The 19247-nt window shown below is 50.1% G+C and overlaps 1 protein-coding gene across 1 annotated transcript in view; it reads right to left on the bottom strand.

Moving 5' to 3' along the window:
- STAB2 (stabilin 2) overlaps positions 1 to 19247 on the bottom strand; it is a 165129-nt gene that overhangs the window by 3506 nt on the left and 142376 nt on the right. Inside the window, exons 58-68 of the mRNA XM_015068803.3 lie at positions 17881 to 17988; positions 15782 to 15975; positions 14228 to 14369; positions 9336 to 9469; positions 8310 to 8475; positions 8059 to 8165; positions 5883 to 6002; positions 4895 to 5035; positions 3522 to 3629; positions 2242 to 2370; positions 1043 to 1159 (exon numbers count right to left, since the gene is read on the bottom strand). Of these exons, the coding sequence (XP_014924289.2) occupies positions 1043 to 1159; positions 2242 to 2370; positions 3522 to 3629; positions 4895 to 5035; positions 5883 to 6002; positions 8059 to 8165; positions 8310 to 8475; positions 9336 to 9469; positions 14228 to 14369; positions 15782 to 15975; positions 17881 to 17988 (1466 nt within the window). The remainder of the gene's footprint in view (positions 1 to 1042; positions 1160 to 2241; positions 2371 to 3521; positions 3630 to 4894; positions 5036 to 5882; positions 6003 to 8058; positions 8166 to 8309; positions 8476 to 9335; positions 9470 to 14227; positions 14370 to 15781; positions 15976 to 17880; positions 17989 to 19247) is intronic.

The following is a 19247-nucleotide window of genomic DNA, read 5'->3' as shown; positions in this document are numbered from 1 at the left end:
CGCTGGCATCCAAAGGAACATAGCTCCGAAGGCAAGAAGCAGCCCTGACAATGGGCAGAAACCTTTTGTTGACAATGTAAATAGGTTTATTTAAAAACTTTTTTTAAATGTTTATTTATTTTTGAGACGCAGAGAGAGACATGGCATGAGTGGGGGAGGGGCAGAGAGAGAGGGAGACACAGAATCCGAAGCAGGCTCCAGGCTCCGAGCTGTTAACACAGAGCCGGACGCGGGGCTCGAACTCATGTACTGTGAGATCATGACCTAAGCCGACGTCAGACGGTCAGCCAACTGAGCCACCCAGGCGCCCCTAAAAACATTTTTTAAAGTAGGTTCCATGCCTAGCATGGGGCTTGAACTCACGACCCTGAGATCAAGAGTCACATGCTTGGGGCAGCTGGGTAGCTCGGTTGGTTGAGTGTCCAACTTCAGCTCAGGTCTTGATCTCAGGGGTTCATGAGTTTGATTCCTGCATTGGGCTCGCTGATGTCAGCACATAGCCCGCTTCAGATCTTCTGTCCCCTTCTCTCTCTGTCCCTCCCCCACTTGCGTTCCTTCTCTCAAAAATAAATAAAACAAAACAAAAAAAAAGAGTCTCATGCTCTATCAACTGAGGCAGCCAGGCACCCCAACAATTTAAATATAAGTTTAAAGCGTAACATGAGAAAGAAAAAAACCCTTTTTCGGGCCTGAGTCTTATTTTGCACAGGCTCCCTCACAAATGTGTGTGGCAGAATGAAGCTCAGGATTTGTGCATGTAACGTGTCACTTCTCACCTGGTCACCAGGTTGGGGGTGGGCAACCTCTGGTTCTCCCTGATTACCTCTAATTGTTAGAGACTTCAGTCCCCCTGAGATAACTCGGGGACACTGAACAGCCAGCATGGCTTCAGTCAACTTGCAATACTGGCTTTTTTAGGCTTGTTGCCCCAAGAATGTCCTAGAAATGTGCTTTTCTTGGTGCAAAGCTTTCCATTTGGGTTTGCTGAAAGACATCATTTACCCACAACTGACTCTGGTTCTAGGTAAAGAAGCAAACTCACCATGAAGGGGTCGCAGGAAGGTTCTGGGGGAGCAGAGGGAGTGCTCTCATACAAGGGGTTCGGTATATTCTCAGGCTGCTGCTTCCCAAGAGCTGCAACGTTGATATCCTCCTCGGACTGCTCAGAAAGACAAGCAGAGGCTAGAGCCAAGATGTCCCCAGGGCAGGAGCGGCTCATTCAAGCCAGCAGGAAAAGCCAGCCATGCCCCACCTCCCCCTCCGGGAGCTTTGTCTTTGAAACAGTCCTTGGCTGGGACCAACGTGCATCACTCGGAAGTGTTCAGTGCACGGTGACTCAATCTGTCCGTCCAGGTGTCACCACCACCCAAATCAGTGTGTAGGGTGTTTCCCATCCCCTCCCCCTTCCCCAGGAAGTGTCCTCATGCCTGTGCCCGCCAGTACCCAATCCCAGCCAGGGTAACTGCTATTCCGACTTTCATCACCCTGGAGTGGTTTTCCCTGTCCTTGAACTTGACATAAAAGGGCTCATACAGCATGGACACTGTCGGTAAAAAGTGCTGGAGCTTATTAATAGGCAGGTGACTTGCTATGAGGAACTGGCCTGCCACCGGGGCTCTGCCCCGTCTTCACCAGGCGGGTGTGGGGGCAGCCGGGGCACAGGGTGGGCCAGGCGGGGGCAGAAGGCACATGAGGGAAGGTGCTCAGCCGTGGGGTCGCTGCCAAGCCCAGTCCCCAGAGTTATCCCCTGCTCAGCCAAGACCCACTGACCCACCTGTCGGCCCAACAGTTCAAACGGGGTGACATCTGAGGCTGGCTGCACCATGGGGCCTGACTGTGCAGGTCCCGACCCTGTCCTCCACCCCCGGAGTCAGCCGGCCTTGAAGCCCCCACCGATCACAGTGGGTGCTTATCTCCCGACTCCTCCAAGGTGAGCGACCTTCCGGGTGCCTGGTGAATGTGCCTCCAAGCCAGACCCCTGCACGGAGGCTCTGAGAGCCTGTGCTGCTGGCAGCCCATCGCCCTCCTCACCGAACCCCCCCTCGGCCGGGAAGAAGGGCTTACGGCTGCACCGTGGCTCCTCTCCCAGCCGGAGACCCCCCAGGACGCGGGGGGTGTGCGCCGAGCCCCCAGCTACCGGGTGAGCTCAGTGAAGCCACCGGTCAGCTGAAGGAGCCCAGAGCCAGGGGCTGGAGTGCAGAGAGCGCCCCACCACCATGCTCCCATGTTTCTCTCTCTCACCTCAAAATGCTGGAAGCCAATTGTTCTCCGGTTTAGTCGAAAGTAAGAATAGGCAGCCAGAGCGGCGGCTCCGACGATCAGGATGGTGGCAAAGAATATCCCTGTTCCCAAGCCAGTGTGGACTGAGGCCTGCACACAGAAAGGGAAGGCAGTGATGCTTAGCACTGGTGCCTTCCGAGGAGAGGGGTGCCTTCTGGAGCCCACCCCATTCTTGCTGGCCTGAGGCATCTTGGGGGCCAGTTGGGATGAAAATAAAGATAAGACAGGTAACCTGTATTTAGCCCTTGCCACTGCCAAGGTCTGTTCTAAGGCCTTTCCATGAAACACTCCAGTTAAACCTAGAATAGTTCCAAGAGGTAGGGAGTTATTACTGTTTCTGTGTTTACATGGTTGGGAGGGGGGTGGTGGTGAGGCACAGAGAGGGTAAGTGCTTGCCCAATATCACACAGCCAAAGAGGAGTAGAGGTGGGCTTTGAACCCAGCCTAGCTTTGGAGCTTGTGCAATTACCCAGTATGCTATGGCGCTTCTCAGTAGCCAGCTGGGCTCACCTCTCCCCCACACTTTTACTTTTTATTGTTTTAATTTTTTTAATGTTTATTTTTGAGACAGAGAGAGACAGAGCATAAGCAAGGGAGGGGACAGAGAGAGATAGACACAGAATTGGAAGCAGGCTCCAGGCTGTCAGCACAGAGCCCGACGTGGGGCTCGAACTCGTCAACTACCGGATCATGACCTGAGCTGAAGTCAGACGCTCAATTGACTGAGCCACCCAGGCGCCCCTCCCTCACACTTTCAGAAAGCAGAATACTGACACCATCAACCAGCCAACCAACCCTTATAGAGCCCGTGCTGTGTGCCAGGGACTATCCTAATTATTTTGTATTTTTGACTCCTAGTTCTCCCAAGAACATGGAGGTAGGCATTATGACTCCCATTTTGCAGATGAGAAAAATGGGGTTCAGGATGTTCTGAGATTTGTCGAGGGTTGCATAGCTGAAGAAGTGGAGGGGCCAAACCAGAGCTCAGGATTTCTTAGTCCCCTTCCAGGGGCTTCTCTGTTGGCCCATTCATTCAACAAATATTAATGGTGGCAGGGGTTATGTTGCTGACGTGCGGGAGCAGGAGTGAGATGAACCAGGGCCTTGGATCCCTGAGGCCAGCCGCCATGGACGTGGGAGGCTCCTCCAGTCTCCAGAGGAAAGGAAACAGGGCTTCTAGGGACAGTTTGCCTCTTAGGGAATGGACGCCGGACCCCTTGCCAGGAACCCTGGATACTCACCAATGGGGCGGGGGGTGCCTTTAAAGGCCTGGAAATGACATGAATGATCCCATTGGAGGCAAAGATGTCCCACTGAAGAATGGCTCTTCCATCAACAAACCTGGTCTCCTGGGGAAATGAGAGGAGGAGAGAGGGAAATGAGAGGAAATGAGAGGAGGGCTGGCGGAGATCTGTGGCCATCTGCCTCTTTTCCCCACGCGGGCAGCCCCTCCCTCCATGGAAGGAAGTTGCTCAGTTTCTCCGAGGTCCTGCAGTCTGCGTGTCAGACCTGTTGCTACCGACAGGCAGCACAGGATTTCTGCTCACCATCTGGACAGCCCAGAACACACTAGTTGCCCTTGGGCTGAAAGGCAGATCTAATGGCTGCAGGGAACCCTAGGGGCCATTCTGTCCCGCCTGCTTGTCTAAGAGGTAAGAGCTCAGAAGGAAAATGGTTTGTCTAAGACCATCCGGGTAGCAAATGGCAAACCCTGAGCCTCCGAACTTCGGGTCCACTGCTCTGCACACCACTCTGGGCTGTTAGAAAATGGATTTTTAAGTGATCTAGTCCCCTGCTAGTCAGAGCGTGACCTACTGTCTTGTGGTGGTGCCTATCACTGAGAGTTCATTAGAAATGTGGAAACTGAGGTCCCCATGCCCCACCTACTGAATTCGGATCTGCATCTTCCCAAGTCTCTAGGTGATTAAATGCATCTTAAAATTTGAGTAACCCTGGTCTAAACCACTAATCTTCAAGAAAAGAAGCCATTTGTCAGGTAAAGATGACAAAGCAACACTCTTTGGGCATTTGCCACATGTCATGAACGACTGTCACACGCTGCAAGCATTAATCCATGGACTCCTCACAAGTGCCTGTGATTCTGGCACCACGGCGGTCACGGTCACCACTACCGCCACCACTTGTCACCATCACCATCATCACTGTCAGTATCACCACCACGTTAGTCATCAAAACTGACGCCATCACCACCATCGTCCAAATGCCATCATAACCGCCATCATCGTCACCGCCATCATCACCCTCACGATCGTCGTCAATATCCCCATCGCTGTCATCACCAATATCATCAGCGCCACCATCAGGAGACAGAGGCGGAGAGTCAGAGAGCTTTAAGAACGGCTTCATGTCAAGTTCCTCACTCATTACCAGCTTCTGGGGCTGGCGGTCAGCAGCGATTTGCCTGTCAAGGGGCAGGGGCTGCCTAAGGGCGTGGTGTGCTACCATGTGCAGCTAATACCTTCCCTAGACTGCAGGTTTAGAGTTTACGTCCGGTCCGTGTACTAGTTGCCAGCTATTAAGCACCTACTGTATGCTAAGAGCTTTGCATGTATTATCTCCAGTTCTGGCAGGAAATCCAGAAGATGTCTCATACCAGTTGTTGCTGGTCCTGGCTAGAGGAGATGAGCAGCTGGCTTCCCAGCTTAGTTTGCAGGACGGTGCCGTTGACAAGATCTTCGTAAAAAAAGACGCTGACATTGGCGAGGTGGTGCTCGATGTCCCGCCCAGACAGCGTCTGAGAGGAAAGGAGAAACACGAGAATGGTCTGTAGAAGTCAAGCAATTTTGTCTTTAATAATAAGGATGACCCCAGAAAAAGAAATCGCTTCTCATGGCCTTGGTTTTCTGCCTCCGTGTGGAGGTAAGGAATGTCAGGTTTTTCTCAGGCTTCTGCTCGTCTGGGCTCTCGGCCAGAGGCTCACACCTGGCTAGGCTGTGGCACCGAATGTCATGTTCGTGAAGACTGGGTCTTGAGTGGGTAACAGGGGGCCGAGCTACACTCCTCTCAGCCCTTGGGTGGGCCGGGGCCGGGGAGGGGGGGCTGTCAGAGCCTGTCACTGGCCACCTGTGTGGAACTGCCAATCCCTCGGTGACGTGTTGGACATTAGTGTGGCAGGCTGGTGACATCAGCGACTCTGGTTGTTCCCCCTCCTGCATTCTTGCCCTTCGCCTTGGAACTCTGAGTGCTCCCCGCTCTGACTTTGGGCTCAGCCACATGATCCGTCCGGGCCAGGGGCACGTCAGCCAACGTGACCGACGGGGGGCTTGGAAAGCGCTGGCAGGACCGGGCTCACTCCTGATTACCGCTTCCTGCCAGCACCACCAGGACATGCCCGGGCTGGTCTGCTGGAGGACAGGTGGCCCGTGGGGCAGAGGCCCAGGCAGGTCGGCCTCGGTCAGCCGACAGCCAGGCCATCACAGACACGTGAACGTGCCTGGCCGAGACCAGACCCGCCAGTTGACCTGCAGACGTGTGAGCTGTGTAAATGTGTGGCCACTGAGTTTTGGGGTGACTTGTGGTGATAGATACTGATACTGTCTAGAAGTACTTGTCTAAGGCACAGACACCAGGCACCGCCTCACCTCGTTTTCCCCCAGCCCGCCGTTCTGTGGCACAAAGAGGGTGCTGCGGATCGATAGGTCAGTCAGGTGTTTCAGAAATGCCCGGCCTCTGGCCGAGCTGTTGGAATAGGCCAGCACTTCCTGGGGAGAGGAAAGAGCGATCGGTCCTGGTGTGCAGGGTTGTGGGGCACCACCCATCCCGGACCCTTCCTGACGTTGGCCCCCACTCAGGCCGCGTTTCTTCTGACTGCCTCTCCGGAGAGCCTTAGGGGCACTTTTTCTTTCCTCAGTGAATCCTACAGGCCTAAGTCACAGCCACATCACAAATAAATGTTTATTCATTTATTTTGAGTGGGGTTGAAGCAGAGAGAGAGGGAGAGAGACAGAATCCCAAGCAGGCTCCATACTGTCAGCGCAGAGCCCGATGTGGGGCTCAAACCCACAAACCGTGAGATCATGACCTGAGCCGAAATCAAGAGATGGAAGTTCAACCTGCTGTGGCAGCCAGGCGCCCCCACAGACCATTCTTAACATGGCCGCCTGTGCAGTCCTTTGACACATGAGGTCGAATCTTATTGAAACCTTGCAATGGTCTGCATTTCACTCAGAGGAAAAGCCAAAGGCCTTAAAATGGCCCAGGAGGCCCAACCCGTCTGGACCCTGTTGCGGGGCCCCGCTGGCCTCTCTTTCCCTCTGCTCCAGCCACACTGGCTTCTTTGCTTTTCTTCAGACTTGTGCAGCACACTCTTGCCTTTCATCCTTTGCCCGGTTGTTCCTTCTGCCTGGAATGTTCTTGCCTCAGATCTGCGTGGCTAACTCCCTTTCTTCCATTCACTCTTTCCTCAAATGCCATCTTCCCACTGAGGCCTTCCCTTATCACTCAGCAAAATGGGCACCCACAGTATTTATAATCACCTTCTAGTATTCAATACTATTTACTTATTCTGTTTACTGTTTACTTTTTGTGTCTGTTTTGTTCACTGATATATCGCAAGCACGTGGTAAGCAGTTGCAAATACTTGCTGAAACATTATAAGAACTACCTAGTTCAACTTTGCCATTGTGTTGACAGGGCTACTGAAGCCCAGAGAAGTTACGGACGCACAGCCAGTGGGTTTTGTTCTGACACTGTTTTCTCTGAAATGTTGGCACAAGCCAAGCCCCTGCACCGCAGAAACATGAGTTTGAGTGTTTGTCTTTGGTGTGTTTATGGTAATCCTGAATGTCAGAACCGTTAGATAGATACTGTTTGGTCTATGGATAATGACTCACCGTTTTGGAGCTCTTGGTTTAACTTCTATCCTGATCCTGTAAGCCCTATACTTATGCCCAGTCCCCTCTCCTTGGCTGTGCCCTTGACCTTGGGAAGCCTCAGTTTCTTCATCTACAAAATGGGGATAATAGCAGAAGTGACCTCACGAGGTCGCGTGAGAATTTATTCATACTAACAAGTGTTTAGCGAGCACCTGCTATATGCCAGCCACAAGGCAGAGAAACTCCTTTCCCATAGGGAGCTCACATCCTGTGTGGACTGAGTTATAAGTGCTCTGAAAGGGTTCATACATGCACAGTGCAAAGTAAACGCTCAAGAACTGTTAGCTATTCTTGTTCTTTTTCTTAGCTTTGTTCTTTGATCAGGCAGCACCAAATCCTTCTCCAACTGGAGCTTTCTCTTCATTAGGCCTAACTTGTAGAATACTGAAGTGACTGTAAGTGCAACGCTAAGTGCGAGTTGAAAGTTGACTCCACGTTGGTAATTTGGCTCACTGTCTGATCACCAGGTAGGCCCCACCAACTGTGCCCTGCCTGGTCTGCGAAGACAAGAGAGTGTCTCACTCCTGCAGATCAGACTCTTAAGCTGCTCTGGATGCAAAAAGAGACCATGCCAGCTAGCCCAGTGTGGCAGTTTCCACGTGCTGGCCACAGTCTAAGTGCGTTACAAATACTAACTCATTGATGAGGCTGGTGCTATCATCCTCTCCATTTTCTCCATCCTGAGGAAACTGAGGCCCAGAGAGGAAAGTAACTTGTTGAAGGTGGTGCAAGTAAGTGGCAAACCTAAGCTTCAAATTCTGGCAATGTGGTCCACTGCCCGTGCTCTTAACCATGACCGAGAGCCTTTGGCTTCTTTCAAGGACTTGCCTCTGTACTAACTGCCTTCCTCCCCTGAGGCAACCCAAGCAGACGCGGTACGTACCCTCAGGAAGTTTGTCAGCGAGGGGAAGGACATCAGGACCTGCAACAGATTCCCACTGCACGAGAAGCCATCTCCCACGTAGCCAACCTTACAGGTGCAATTCACATCTGGAGGGCAGGGGTACACAGGGTCCCACTCCGGTGAGGCAGGGGCCGCGGCGGCTCCAGCTCACCCTTGGGGATTGGCTGGCCAGGCTGAGGGTTGCTCAGCGGCTACATGGCCAGAATTGGAAGCGTAGCTGGGGTGGTTACCTTTCATCCGATAGCAGAAGACGTCCCACGTTTCACTCTTGTTGTTTCTTTGTCCATAGTCTATAATTCCAACGACACCGGAGCCACAGTTCTGGGAGGAATAGGCTGTGGGGTAAGCAACCCGCCCGCTCTCCAGCCAGCCTGCAGAACACAGGTGGTACTTGGCCTGTGGGGGACACACACGGCGGTGATCAGTGGGTCAGCTACAGTTGAGTGTTTGGTGTGAGGTCCTCTGCCGCATGTCTGATTCTCCCATCGGACTGTAAACTCCACGGAGCCAGGGTGATGGCTCATTTTGTCTATTGTACCCCTGTGCCTGGAACACAGTAGGTTCTCATTAAATTGTTCTTGATCAATTCATTGAATGGATGAAAGCAGTACTCTTTTTTTCTTAGAGGGACCCACGTCCGTCACACTCATTTCTCTTCTGTCCGTTCTTGAATTAAGATTTCCTATCAGTCATCTCCTACCTGGTCGTATCCGAGAGCTGGGGCAACCCCCTCTTATGACCTTCACAGCCTCTCCAGACATTTTGGAGAAACTCGGCTGTTTTGTGGGTTCGGGGAGATCGTCGGCCTGTGGTTATTGATCTCTTTCTGGTTTTTAGCTGTGACACATGCGCTCCCAGTCTGTGCTTCTGCCTTGGTGGATGAATGTCATGGCAGAGAACAGACGTCTGGAGTAAGGGCTGCATCTGAGTACTGGGTCTGCCACCTCTTGGCTGGCTGACTCCGGGCACATTACTTAACCTTTCAGAGTCTCAGTTGCCCTGTCTGTAAAATGGGAGGAGTGACACCTACTTCCAGGGATGCTGTATAGATGGATGGTATTGCTAACAAAGCACCTGCACAGCTCCTGCCACATAGTACGTGCCCAGTGGACATGACACGTTGATAGTATTGCTCTAGGAAGACCCTGCATTCCCCTCCAAGAAGGCAACAGCCCAAGTCTCCCTCACGCTAAGAAGAGGCTGCACCCTGTCCCCTGTAGCCCCTGCCTGCATGGTGCCCACGAACTGGGGACCACCTTCTGAGCGTAGGAGAGCTGGTTGTAGGTTGCCATGGTCGCGGCTTCGTTGGCACAGGCCTCTTTGGCTTTGTCAAAGGTCAACTTATACTGGCCCAGTGGGGAGCGTAGATGGAACACTCCAACGGTGGCGTCTAGAGAGGAAAAGAGAGGAATTGTCCAGGTCAGCCACCTGGTGGACAGGACTTCCAGCAAAGAGCTCTCAAAGCCGGAGGCCAGCCATATCCCAGAGGCACTCCCCTTCCAGGGATGTCGAAACACAGCATTTAAAGTATCTATCTCTTTTCTGCAAACTGGTGCAGCCACTCTGGAAAACAGTATGGAAGTTCCTCCAAAAATTAAAATATGAACTACCCTATGACCCAGCAATTGCACTACTAATTATTTATCCAAAGGATACAAAATGCTGACTCGAAGGGGCACGTGCACCCCGATGTTTATAGCAGCGCTATCAACGATAGCCTAATTATAAAAATAGCACAGGTTATTGTAGAAATTTGGGCAATACAGAAAAGTAAGAAAAGAAATAAACAAAAATCACCTATAATCTTACCCCCTAAAAATAATTTACTCCATGGCTAAATTTTGGTGTACTTCCCCTAAAGAATTTTTACTTTCTTTTGGTGACTTTTTATTTCGATATAATTTCATACTCTTCTAGTCTTTTTACCTCTGTGTTTACATGTCATATACATTACAAATGTGGTTGCATACTGCATATAGAGTTTTTAGAAGTCTTTTTTTATTTTTATTTTTTTTATTATTATTAAGTTTTTATTTATTTATTTTGAGAGAAAGAATGAGGAGAGGAGGGGCGGGGGGGGGGGGGAGGGCAGAGGATCCAAAGTGGGCTTTGTACTGACAGTAGAGAGCCCAAAGCAGGGCTTGAACTCACAGACTGTGAGATCATGACCGAAGGCAAAGTTGGAAGCTTAACCAACTGAGCCACCCAGGTGCCCCCAGAAATCTTTTTTTCTAAAACTTAACATTAAATCATGATGATTTCCCCATATTATAAATTTTCTTGGGCAACATGATTTCCCCCTCAATACTTAAAATTTAATAATTTTTGTGAACTTTACAGACATGAAAGTTTTTGCCAAGGACTCTATGTTTTTGATTGCCACTATGCCCTTAAAAAGGTTTTCTAGCCATTTCTCCCCTAAGATACTGAAAGATTTATCATGTTTACTGGCTGATATTTTAGCCAGACAAGGAATGCAGAGACCAGAAATAGTTCAAGAACCAAGTCACATTTTTACACTGTCAAGTTCATTATCAAATGCGACAAAAAGGGCACTTCCTTCTGCAAAAAAAGAGCTGAGTTCAAGATCTTCTTTGACTACAGCCTAGTAGCACGATCCACAGGCTACATGATCCTGTCAGCCTTGGGTCTGAAATGCAAGCACTTAACAGCATAACAGCTTGGGTAAGGATGGATAACCTTGTCTTCTAACTAAGACAACACAATTCTTAACAGTGCATTTGAATGGACGTGTAACAGTATATTTGATCATCCTTTAGTGTTCGATATATGTTATTTATAATCTTTTATGATGTGAAATAATGCTGAGATGGTACGTTTATCTTTATTCCCTCCTTAGTTTGTTTCTGGAGGATGGGTTCCCTGAAATGGAGCTACTGAGTCTTGGCATGAATTTAAAACAATTTTTTTAGCTTTTTTGTTAAGTTTATATTTATTTATTTTGAGGCAGGGGGAGGGGCAGAGAGAGAGGGAGAGAGAGAGAATCCCAAGCAGGCTCTGTGCTGTTAGCTCGGAGCCCAGTGTGGGGCTCAAACTCATGAACCGTGAGAGCACGACCTGAGATGAAATCGAGGGCAGGATGCTTAACCGACAGATCCACCCAGGCGCCGTAGAGCATGAATTATTTTAAGGCTCTCAGCACACACTGTCACATTGGTTGCCACAAAGGCTGCACCCGGTGCCCTCCTCTGACCCGGGAGAACGGGCACGTCCTCCTGAGTGTGGGATGGCTCTGTAACTGTGCCACAGGGAAAGCTGGGGCCTTAGCCCAGTGCCATCCTGTCTTGCTAAGGGTAACCGCTCAGCTACAACAGAACGTGGGTCCAATATGATACCTGGTCACTTAGCAACACTGCCAACACTTTCTTGGCATTCATGAGCCAGCAGAAGAGAAGAGCCCCCTGGAGAAGATGGATGAACTGAATAAGTTTCCACCTGTGACTGAGCCGTGGAACAGGCAGGGCTGGCCGAATGGATCGTGCCCTCCAGAAACAAGCTGAGTACCTTCTAGACTTCCTACTTCTTGAGGCAAATGACCCACAGATCAACGTCCCGGTTCCAGCTGCTCGTTTTGGCCCCCATCCTAAACAGCAACTGCCTGTAGAATCTCTCTGCTTGGCAGTTTTACCTTGAACACAGAATGTCCCCAACGGAGCTTCCAAACTTTGTGCCATGTTCCCTCCCATCTGCTTTAACCCAACCACCATTGGGTTTGCTCTCTCGAGATCGAAGCCTTACATGACTGACTTGTCTGCACTCTCTATGCCCACTGCGTGCCTGAGCTCACCCCTCTTCCCAGGCGAGACCCTGTTACCTTGAGGTCATTGCCTTGACAACTTTCAAGTCTCTGCCACAGTCCCAGGCCTCTATTAAGCTTCTCTGAAGACTCCCTCTCTCATCTTACCTAGAGATCTCTCCCATCCCTGACTATTCTTTGAAATATTGTGGTAAATATACATAACATAACAATTTACTTTTTTGACCATTTTAAGTGTGTAATTCAGTGGTCTTAAGTAGATCTACAATGTCATGCAATCATCGCCACTATCCATTTCTAGAATGTCTCCATCATTCCAACCAGAAACTCGGTCTGCATTAAATAATGACTCTCCACCCTCCTCCCTGCAGCCCCTCGTAACCTCTGTTCTACTTTGTCTCTATGAATTTGCCCATTATAAATACCTTATATATGCCCACAATATTTATCCTGTTGTGTCTCGTTTATTTCACATGGCATAATGTTTTCAAGTTTACTTCATATCACAGCACATGCCGGAATTTCCTTCTGCATAATATCCCACTGTATGAATAGGCTACAGTGTGTTTATCCGTTCATTTGCCGATGGTCACTAAGGTTATGTCCATTTTTCGGGGAACATGGGAGTACAAACATCTGTTTGAGTCCCTGCTCTCAGTTTTTCTCTATTCTTGCTTTCTCACTGCACTATCCGTATGAGATAAACTGCTGTCTGCTGTTTTATTACTTGCCTTTCCTTGTCTTATTAATTTAAAAAATGTCCTCAGCTACATGGGCAATCTCCTTGCAAGGAGACAATATCACATATCCTATATATTTCCGTTGCTTACACTTCTTCTATCTCATCCTCAAAAGGGATTTGAGGTGTCTTAGGATTTGATACATGTTTATGGACCACATGCTTGTGTCCTGCCCCCCCACCGCAAATTCATAGGTTGAAATCCTAACTCCCAATATGTTGATGTTAGGAGATGGGGCCATTGGGAGGCAATTAAGTCGTGAGGGTAAAGCTCTTTTGTGTGGGATTAGTATATGTGTGTGTGTGTGTGTGTGTGTGTGTGTGTGTGTGTGTGTGTTTAAAGTAATCTTTATGCCCAACATGGGGCTTAAACTCATGACCCTCAGATCAAGAGTCACATGCCCTCCTGACTGAGCCAGCCAGGCATCCTGGATTAGTGCCCTTATAAAAGGGACCCCAGAGAGCTTCCTTAGCCTTTATGCTGCATAAGGACACAAGAAGATAGCAGTCTGCAACCCAGAAGAGAGCCCTCCCTAGAACCTGACCATGCCGGCACCCTATTCTTAGACTTCCAGCCTCCAGAACTGTAAGAAATACATCTCTGTTGTTTATAAGCCATCCAGTCCATGGAACTTTGATGTAGCAGCCTGAATGCACTAAGACAGTACATAACAGGAGTTAAATCAGTAATTATTATTGGGCTATGGAAAATCTGCTTCACTCAAATGACCGTGTCTGCGAAACAAACCCAACCCAGTCAGAGACCTCCCATAAATCCTGATCGGCCAGAGCACATAACACCCCGAGTTGCTTTCTGAACCACTGAAACCCTCCCTGCACTGGCTCAGAATTACTTGTGTGGCGGGGTCCTTCATGGATTTCCTCTGCTAGGTTTCAAGATGCCCTGTTGTCTGAACCTCTACACTTCCTACTTGGCTTTTTTACTTGACTGCGTGTGGTGATTCTTTCATTACACCTGTGGGCTTATTACAAGCCATTCAAATCATCCTTGGAAGAGAATGCCGTAAATGCCAATCGATGTGTATTATCAAAACAACTGCTAAGAAATTGTATCTTCATGTGGCAGGGGCTTCCTCTCTGTTGTTAAACCCTAAACTATGCTCCTTAGATTCAATTCCAATCGATGGTTGCTAAGCAACTTGGGTAAAGGGCGCATCAGGAAAAGTCAGGACGGATGACCTTTGCGCTCCATCCAGGTTCTAAGGCTCAGGGTCCAGATATGAGTTTATTCCACTCCTCCGCTACGGAAGCCGGCTACCTCCTTGGGCACTGGGTCCTGGGCAATGCCTGGGCTGTTTGGCCATGGTTTTTCATTGTGTTCCCCTTTGCTTTTGCACAAGTCCCTTCCCCAAGCCTGACAGAGACTACGGTGCTTTGAGGGGCGCCTGGGTGGCTCAGTCGGTTAAGCGTATGACTCTTGATCTCACGGTTTGTGAGTTCGAGCCCCGCGTCGGATTCGGCGGCACGGAGCCCGCTTGGGATTCTGTCTCTCCTTCTGGCTGCCCCTCCCCCACCAGTGCTCTCGCTCTCCAACAAATAAACATTGAAAACCTTCCCCGAGCCTGACAGAGACCAGGGCGCTTTGGGCCAGCAGCCCCGGCCGCACTGACCTTGGAAGTGGAGGTCGGTGCAGCTGGCAGCGGCATGGCACAGCCCGTTGTCCTGCAAACAGCGGTCCACCGGCAGCCGCTCCGGCTCGCAGTCCAGCCCGTCTCCCACGTAATGACTCTTGCACTCACACCTGTGCTTGCCCTGTGGGGACAGCGGAAAAGATGAGAAGCCCCTCTTCTAGGACCCCGGGACCCCTCCACACTCTGCGGGCCACCATCCGGCACAGGAGACGCTCAGCAGCACCAGGAAAATGCCTCTCCTATCCAGCAGGAACAAAGTAACAGCCACGTCTCATGTCCACACGGGCTCATGAGGAAATGTCATAGCTGAAATGTCACCTCCTCCGAGAGAGTGTCCCTGGCGCATTAAATAAAGCAGCTGTCCCAGCCCTCTAGCACACCGGCCCAGTTTATGGGCTTCCCCACTCTTGGTGCTTTCGGAAAGTATCTCGTGCATTTGTCTCTGCACTGGGCATGACCCCCTCCCTCCACCCCTGCATAAGCTTTTTCTTGCTACGTCCCGGCACCTGCGACAGCAGACAGTAAGTGCCTGGTGACCACTTGCTGAATCAATGAATGATCTCATTTAATCCCCACGACAATTCTGTGAGGGCTGTATTATTATTAGGCTCACTTAGCAAATGAGGATACTGACACTCGGAGAAAGTAAGTAGCCAGCCCCAGGCCACAGAGTGTTAAGTCTGGGAGCTAAGGCTCAGGGAGGGACTCCAAGTTCAATAACGGACTTTATTGTCCACCATCTTCTCTTGCCAATGGATAAACAGGGCACCAGGGCACGGATTCCACTCTCCATATACCTTTAAATTTATTTATTTATTTTGTGTGCGTGTGTGTGTGTGAAAGAGAGAGAGAGAGAGAGAGAGAGAGAGAGAGAGAGAGAGCGTGCGAGCAAGCACGCATGCAGGGGGAAGGACAAAGAGAGAGAGAGAGAGAGAGAATTCTAAGCAGGCTCTGTGCTGACACAGTGCAGAATCCAATGTGGGCCTCGAACTCACAAACTGTGGGATCATGACCTGAGCTGAAATCAAGAGTCAGACGCCCAACCGGCTGAGCCACCCAGGCGCCCCCGACTGCACTCTAAAAAGCCTTGGGTGAGGGTGCAAACCTGCACTTTTCCTGCCACTTCTCACCAACATTTTTTGTTTTAATAAACTTTTAATTTTGGATAGTTTTAAATTTATAGCGAAGTTGCAAAGATAGCAGAAAGAGTTGCCATATACTCTTCACCAGGTTCCCCTACCTTGCCTTCTTAGATAACCATAGCACTTTGGTCAAAACTAAGAAGTTCACAGTGGCACATTACTATTAACTAAACAATAGGCTTTATGTGGATTTCACCAGTTTCCCCCTAATGTCCTCTTTCTGCTTAGAATGCCAATTTGCATTTAGCCTGCAGACCTAGCAACACACGCACTGAGGCGGGAAGGAAGTTGAGGAAGAGGCCGAACATTAAGTGAGGTGAAGCCAGGCTGAACAAGGTGCAGAAGGGCTCCCATCCTGGGGGCGGGGGGTGGGGAGGGATGAGAGACTCACCGGGCCGGTCATCTTGCAGGTGGCATGCTCATGACACCCTCCATTGAGGCCGTCGGCGCAGGGGTCTATCTCTATGCAGCTGCGGCCGTCCCCCTTGTAGCCCTTCTGACAGCTGCAGGAGACCCTCGTGCCCTTCTGGGAACACTTGGCGACCTTGGCACAGCCCCCGTTGTTCTGTTTGCAGAAATCCACAACTGCAGGAGCAGAGGGGAGACAGCTCATTTAAGCACTGTCTGTGCAAGGTGGGCTTCAGATGGGGGGCATGGGCAGCCCTGGGATCAGTGACGTTGGGACATAAATGGTCCCCGACATATTGGGGCCTTCTTTCCCCATGCCCAGTGGCCTCTGTGCTAGCCTTTGCAAACACTGGTATCCTGTGGCTGATACCCTCAAAGACCAGGCCTGATGACATCTGCCTACCTCTGGCCCCTTTGTCATATACCTCTAGGCTCCATTTTGGTAGTAGTTTTAATGTTAGGACAGTTGTGTGTGTGTGTGTGTGTGTGTGTGTGTATGCATGTGCAGAGTTAGTACACTCTTGAGTACTTTGTGAGGTGGGCATCATTACCCCCATTCTACAGATGAACAAACTGAAACACAGAGTTTAACTGATCTGACAAAGGCAAACCAGTGGTAACATGGTAGGGCTGGGATTTAAACCCAGGTTGGTCTGGCCCCAAAGTCCATGCATTCCCCACTGTGTTGTGCTACCCGTTAGGGCCTTTGTTTTCACCATCTCCCAAATTTCAACCCAATACTAGATTTAAGGGGTAGCTGGAAAGCCATCTGATTTCTCTTGCTTGGCTTTTTGCCTGGAGTCATGGCAGCCACTTGAGACTTTGAAAGAATAAACATGAGGACAAAAGGCCTTCTCCGAGGATAGCAGAGTAGAAAGACTGAACCTGGGTCTTTGGTGCCATTGTTGAGTGACCCACTTCCTGGCTGCCTTGTAGCAGGTTACAAAATAGCAGGTATAGCAAGAGCTCATTTCTGTAAAGCAAGTATCTCTATTTGAATATTTACTCATGAAAGAAGTTAGAAAGTACATGGGGCTGACACTAGTAGGTTTCTCCCAATGTGTATTGTCTCCTTTTTCTACAGGAATGGAGTTTTAGCTGGGCTCATGGCTGCCCAACTGAAGACTACATTTCCCAGGCTCCTTTGCAGCTAGGTCTGCCGGATGATGAGGTTCCAGCCAATGCTATGGGAATAGACAAAATTTTTAGCAACTTCTAGGTGCATCCTTAAAGGGAAAGAAGATTGCCTCCTTCCTCTCCTTCTCCATCCTGCTGCCTGGGATGTGCTGATGGTACTGACCCTCTCAGGCCAGGCAAGTGAACGATGGCAGAGCAATAAGATAGAAGGAGTCGGGCTCCCAGATGTCCTTTCAGACCTACGTTAGCTCTGGATGCCTCCACTCAAACTATTATATGAGATAAAAATAAACATCTAAACATCTGCCTCGTGTATACCACTGTTCCTTTGGGTCTCCGTGTGGATGGAGCTGTATCTTAACTACTAAATACAGACATTGCCAAGTTCAGAGTGGTTCTCTCCAAGTGATGAGTGTAATTACTAAAAAAAAATTTTTTTTGAAATTTGAGGGGTGGGGTAGGGGAAGAAGGAGAAAGAGACACAGAAGAAGGAGACACAGAATCCAAAGCAGGCTCCAGGCTCTGAGCTGTCAGCATGGAACCCGACACAGGGCACACATCCACAATTCATGAGATCATGACCTGAGCCAAAGTCAGAAGCTTAACCACCTGAGCCACACACGCAGGTGCCCCAGTAAATGTTTTTTGTTTTTTTTAGTATTGTAATGTTCTGAATTTTTTTAAAAGTCCGGATTTGTGGAGTTACAAAAACACTGTAAAGTGCCTCACTTTGAGTCTGTGCAGCGATTTCAAAACAGTGACCTGGGAGGTCGGCAGGTCAGGCATGAGTAAACCCACTAAGGAAACTGAGTCGCAGAGAGGGTAGGTATGGGCAAAATGGCCCAGGCAGGAGTGGAAGGGTCAGGAGGAAGTCCGGGCACTCAGACCACGTCCCGCTCCGCTCCTGCACTGCCCTGCTGTTTCGCACACGCGGACAGGACTCACCTGTGCATGTTATTCCGTCCCCTTCGTAGCTCAGGTTACATTCACACGTGTTGTTCTCCTTGCAGGTGGCATCAGCTGAACAAGGAGGCGTGCACACTGGGGGCAAAACTGTAAACAAAGAGGTCCCTGTTCATCACGTGCCTGTGGCGGGAAGACATGGGACCCTCTAAGACTCGCTCTCCAGCCTGTCACTGAGTTTCAAAAGTGCCCCCTCACAGTGGGAGCACAGGGTGATTTGCAAAGGTTCCTCCCAGCCTGTGGATTCTGAGACTCCAGAATTGCTCCTTAATATTAAGACATTAACCCTGAAATGTTACTCAGACTAAAATGTAATATGTCACCTTTATGGGCAACCAGTTAAAGCTTTATACCTCAACAAGGATGAATTTGGCAGAGTAGCTCTTTGGCCCTAAGGGCACAGGGTTCCAGAAGGAGATGGTTAAATCAGAGGAGAAATTCCATGGCTTTCTGAGGGCACCAGTAAGCGTGGGAGAAGTCCAGAGCTTTGGTGCGTGAATAGGACTGCAGTGTCAACAGGTAGCAGGAAGCCATGGGGTGGTCAGGGGAGGGGGGAAGGTGGAGGAAGCTGAGCTAGGGGATTCTGGAACCTTGCTTAAACCCATAGGAAGAACTTAGTCGCGCCCTTCTGCCCCCTGCGATTCACAGTGGAGGATTCACCCTTCACATCTCAGGCCTTCAACCAGAACACAGGGCTCTGGGTGGACAGGAGGACCTTCCACCAGAACACAGGGCTCAGAATGGACTGGAGGCCGCAGAACACTGGCCGCTCATGATCCCAAGGGAACATGACTACAAGGGGCCACAATCCTAAGGACCATGATCCTGAGAGGCCATGATCCCAAGGGGCCACGATCCTAAGCACCATGATCCTGAGGGACTACAGTCCTAAGGACCATGATCCCGAGAGGCCATGATCCCAAGGGGCCACGATCCTAAGGACCATGATCCTGAGGGACTACAGTCCTAAGGACCATGATCTCGAGAGGCCATGATCCCGAGGGGCCACGATCCTAAGGACCATGATCCTGAGGGACCACAGTCCTAAGGACCATGATCCCGAGAGGCCATGATCCCAAGGAGCCATGATCCTAAGGACCATGATCCTGAGGGACCACAGTCCTAAGGACCATGATCCCAAGAGGCCATGATCCCAAGGGGCCACGATCCTGAGGGACCACTCCTGCCCAGTCCTGTATCCTTTACTTGAGTTGGGCCCTTCCATGGTTGCAAAGGACTGCATGCTGGTTTCGTGGGTTTGAGTTAAATCTATTCACCCAGTTTTCCTGCAAGTCCCCCAACCTCCCGAGGCCCAGGGCCACATATCCAAATCATCTTTTCCTTGTGGA

The sequence above is a fragment of the Acinonyx jubatus genome, chromosome B4 (genome assembly GCF_027475565.1).
Source record: "Acinonyx jubatus isolate Ajub_Pintada_27869175 chromosome B4, VMU_Ajub_asm_v1.0, whole genome shotgun sequence".
NCBI classification, from domain to species: Eukaryota; Metazoa; Chordata; class Mammalia; order Carnivora; family Felidae; genus Acinonyx; species Acinonyx jubatus.
Note: the sequence above shows the minus strand (reverse complement) of the source record. Positions and strands in the feature narration are given on the sequence as shown.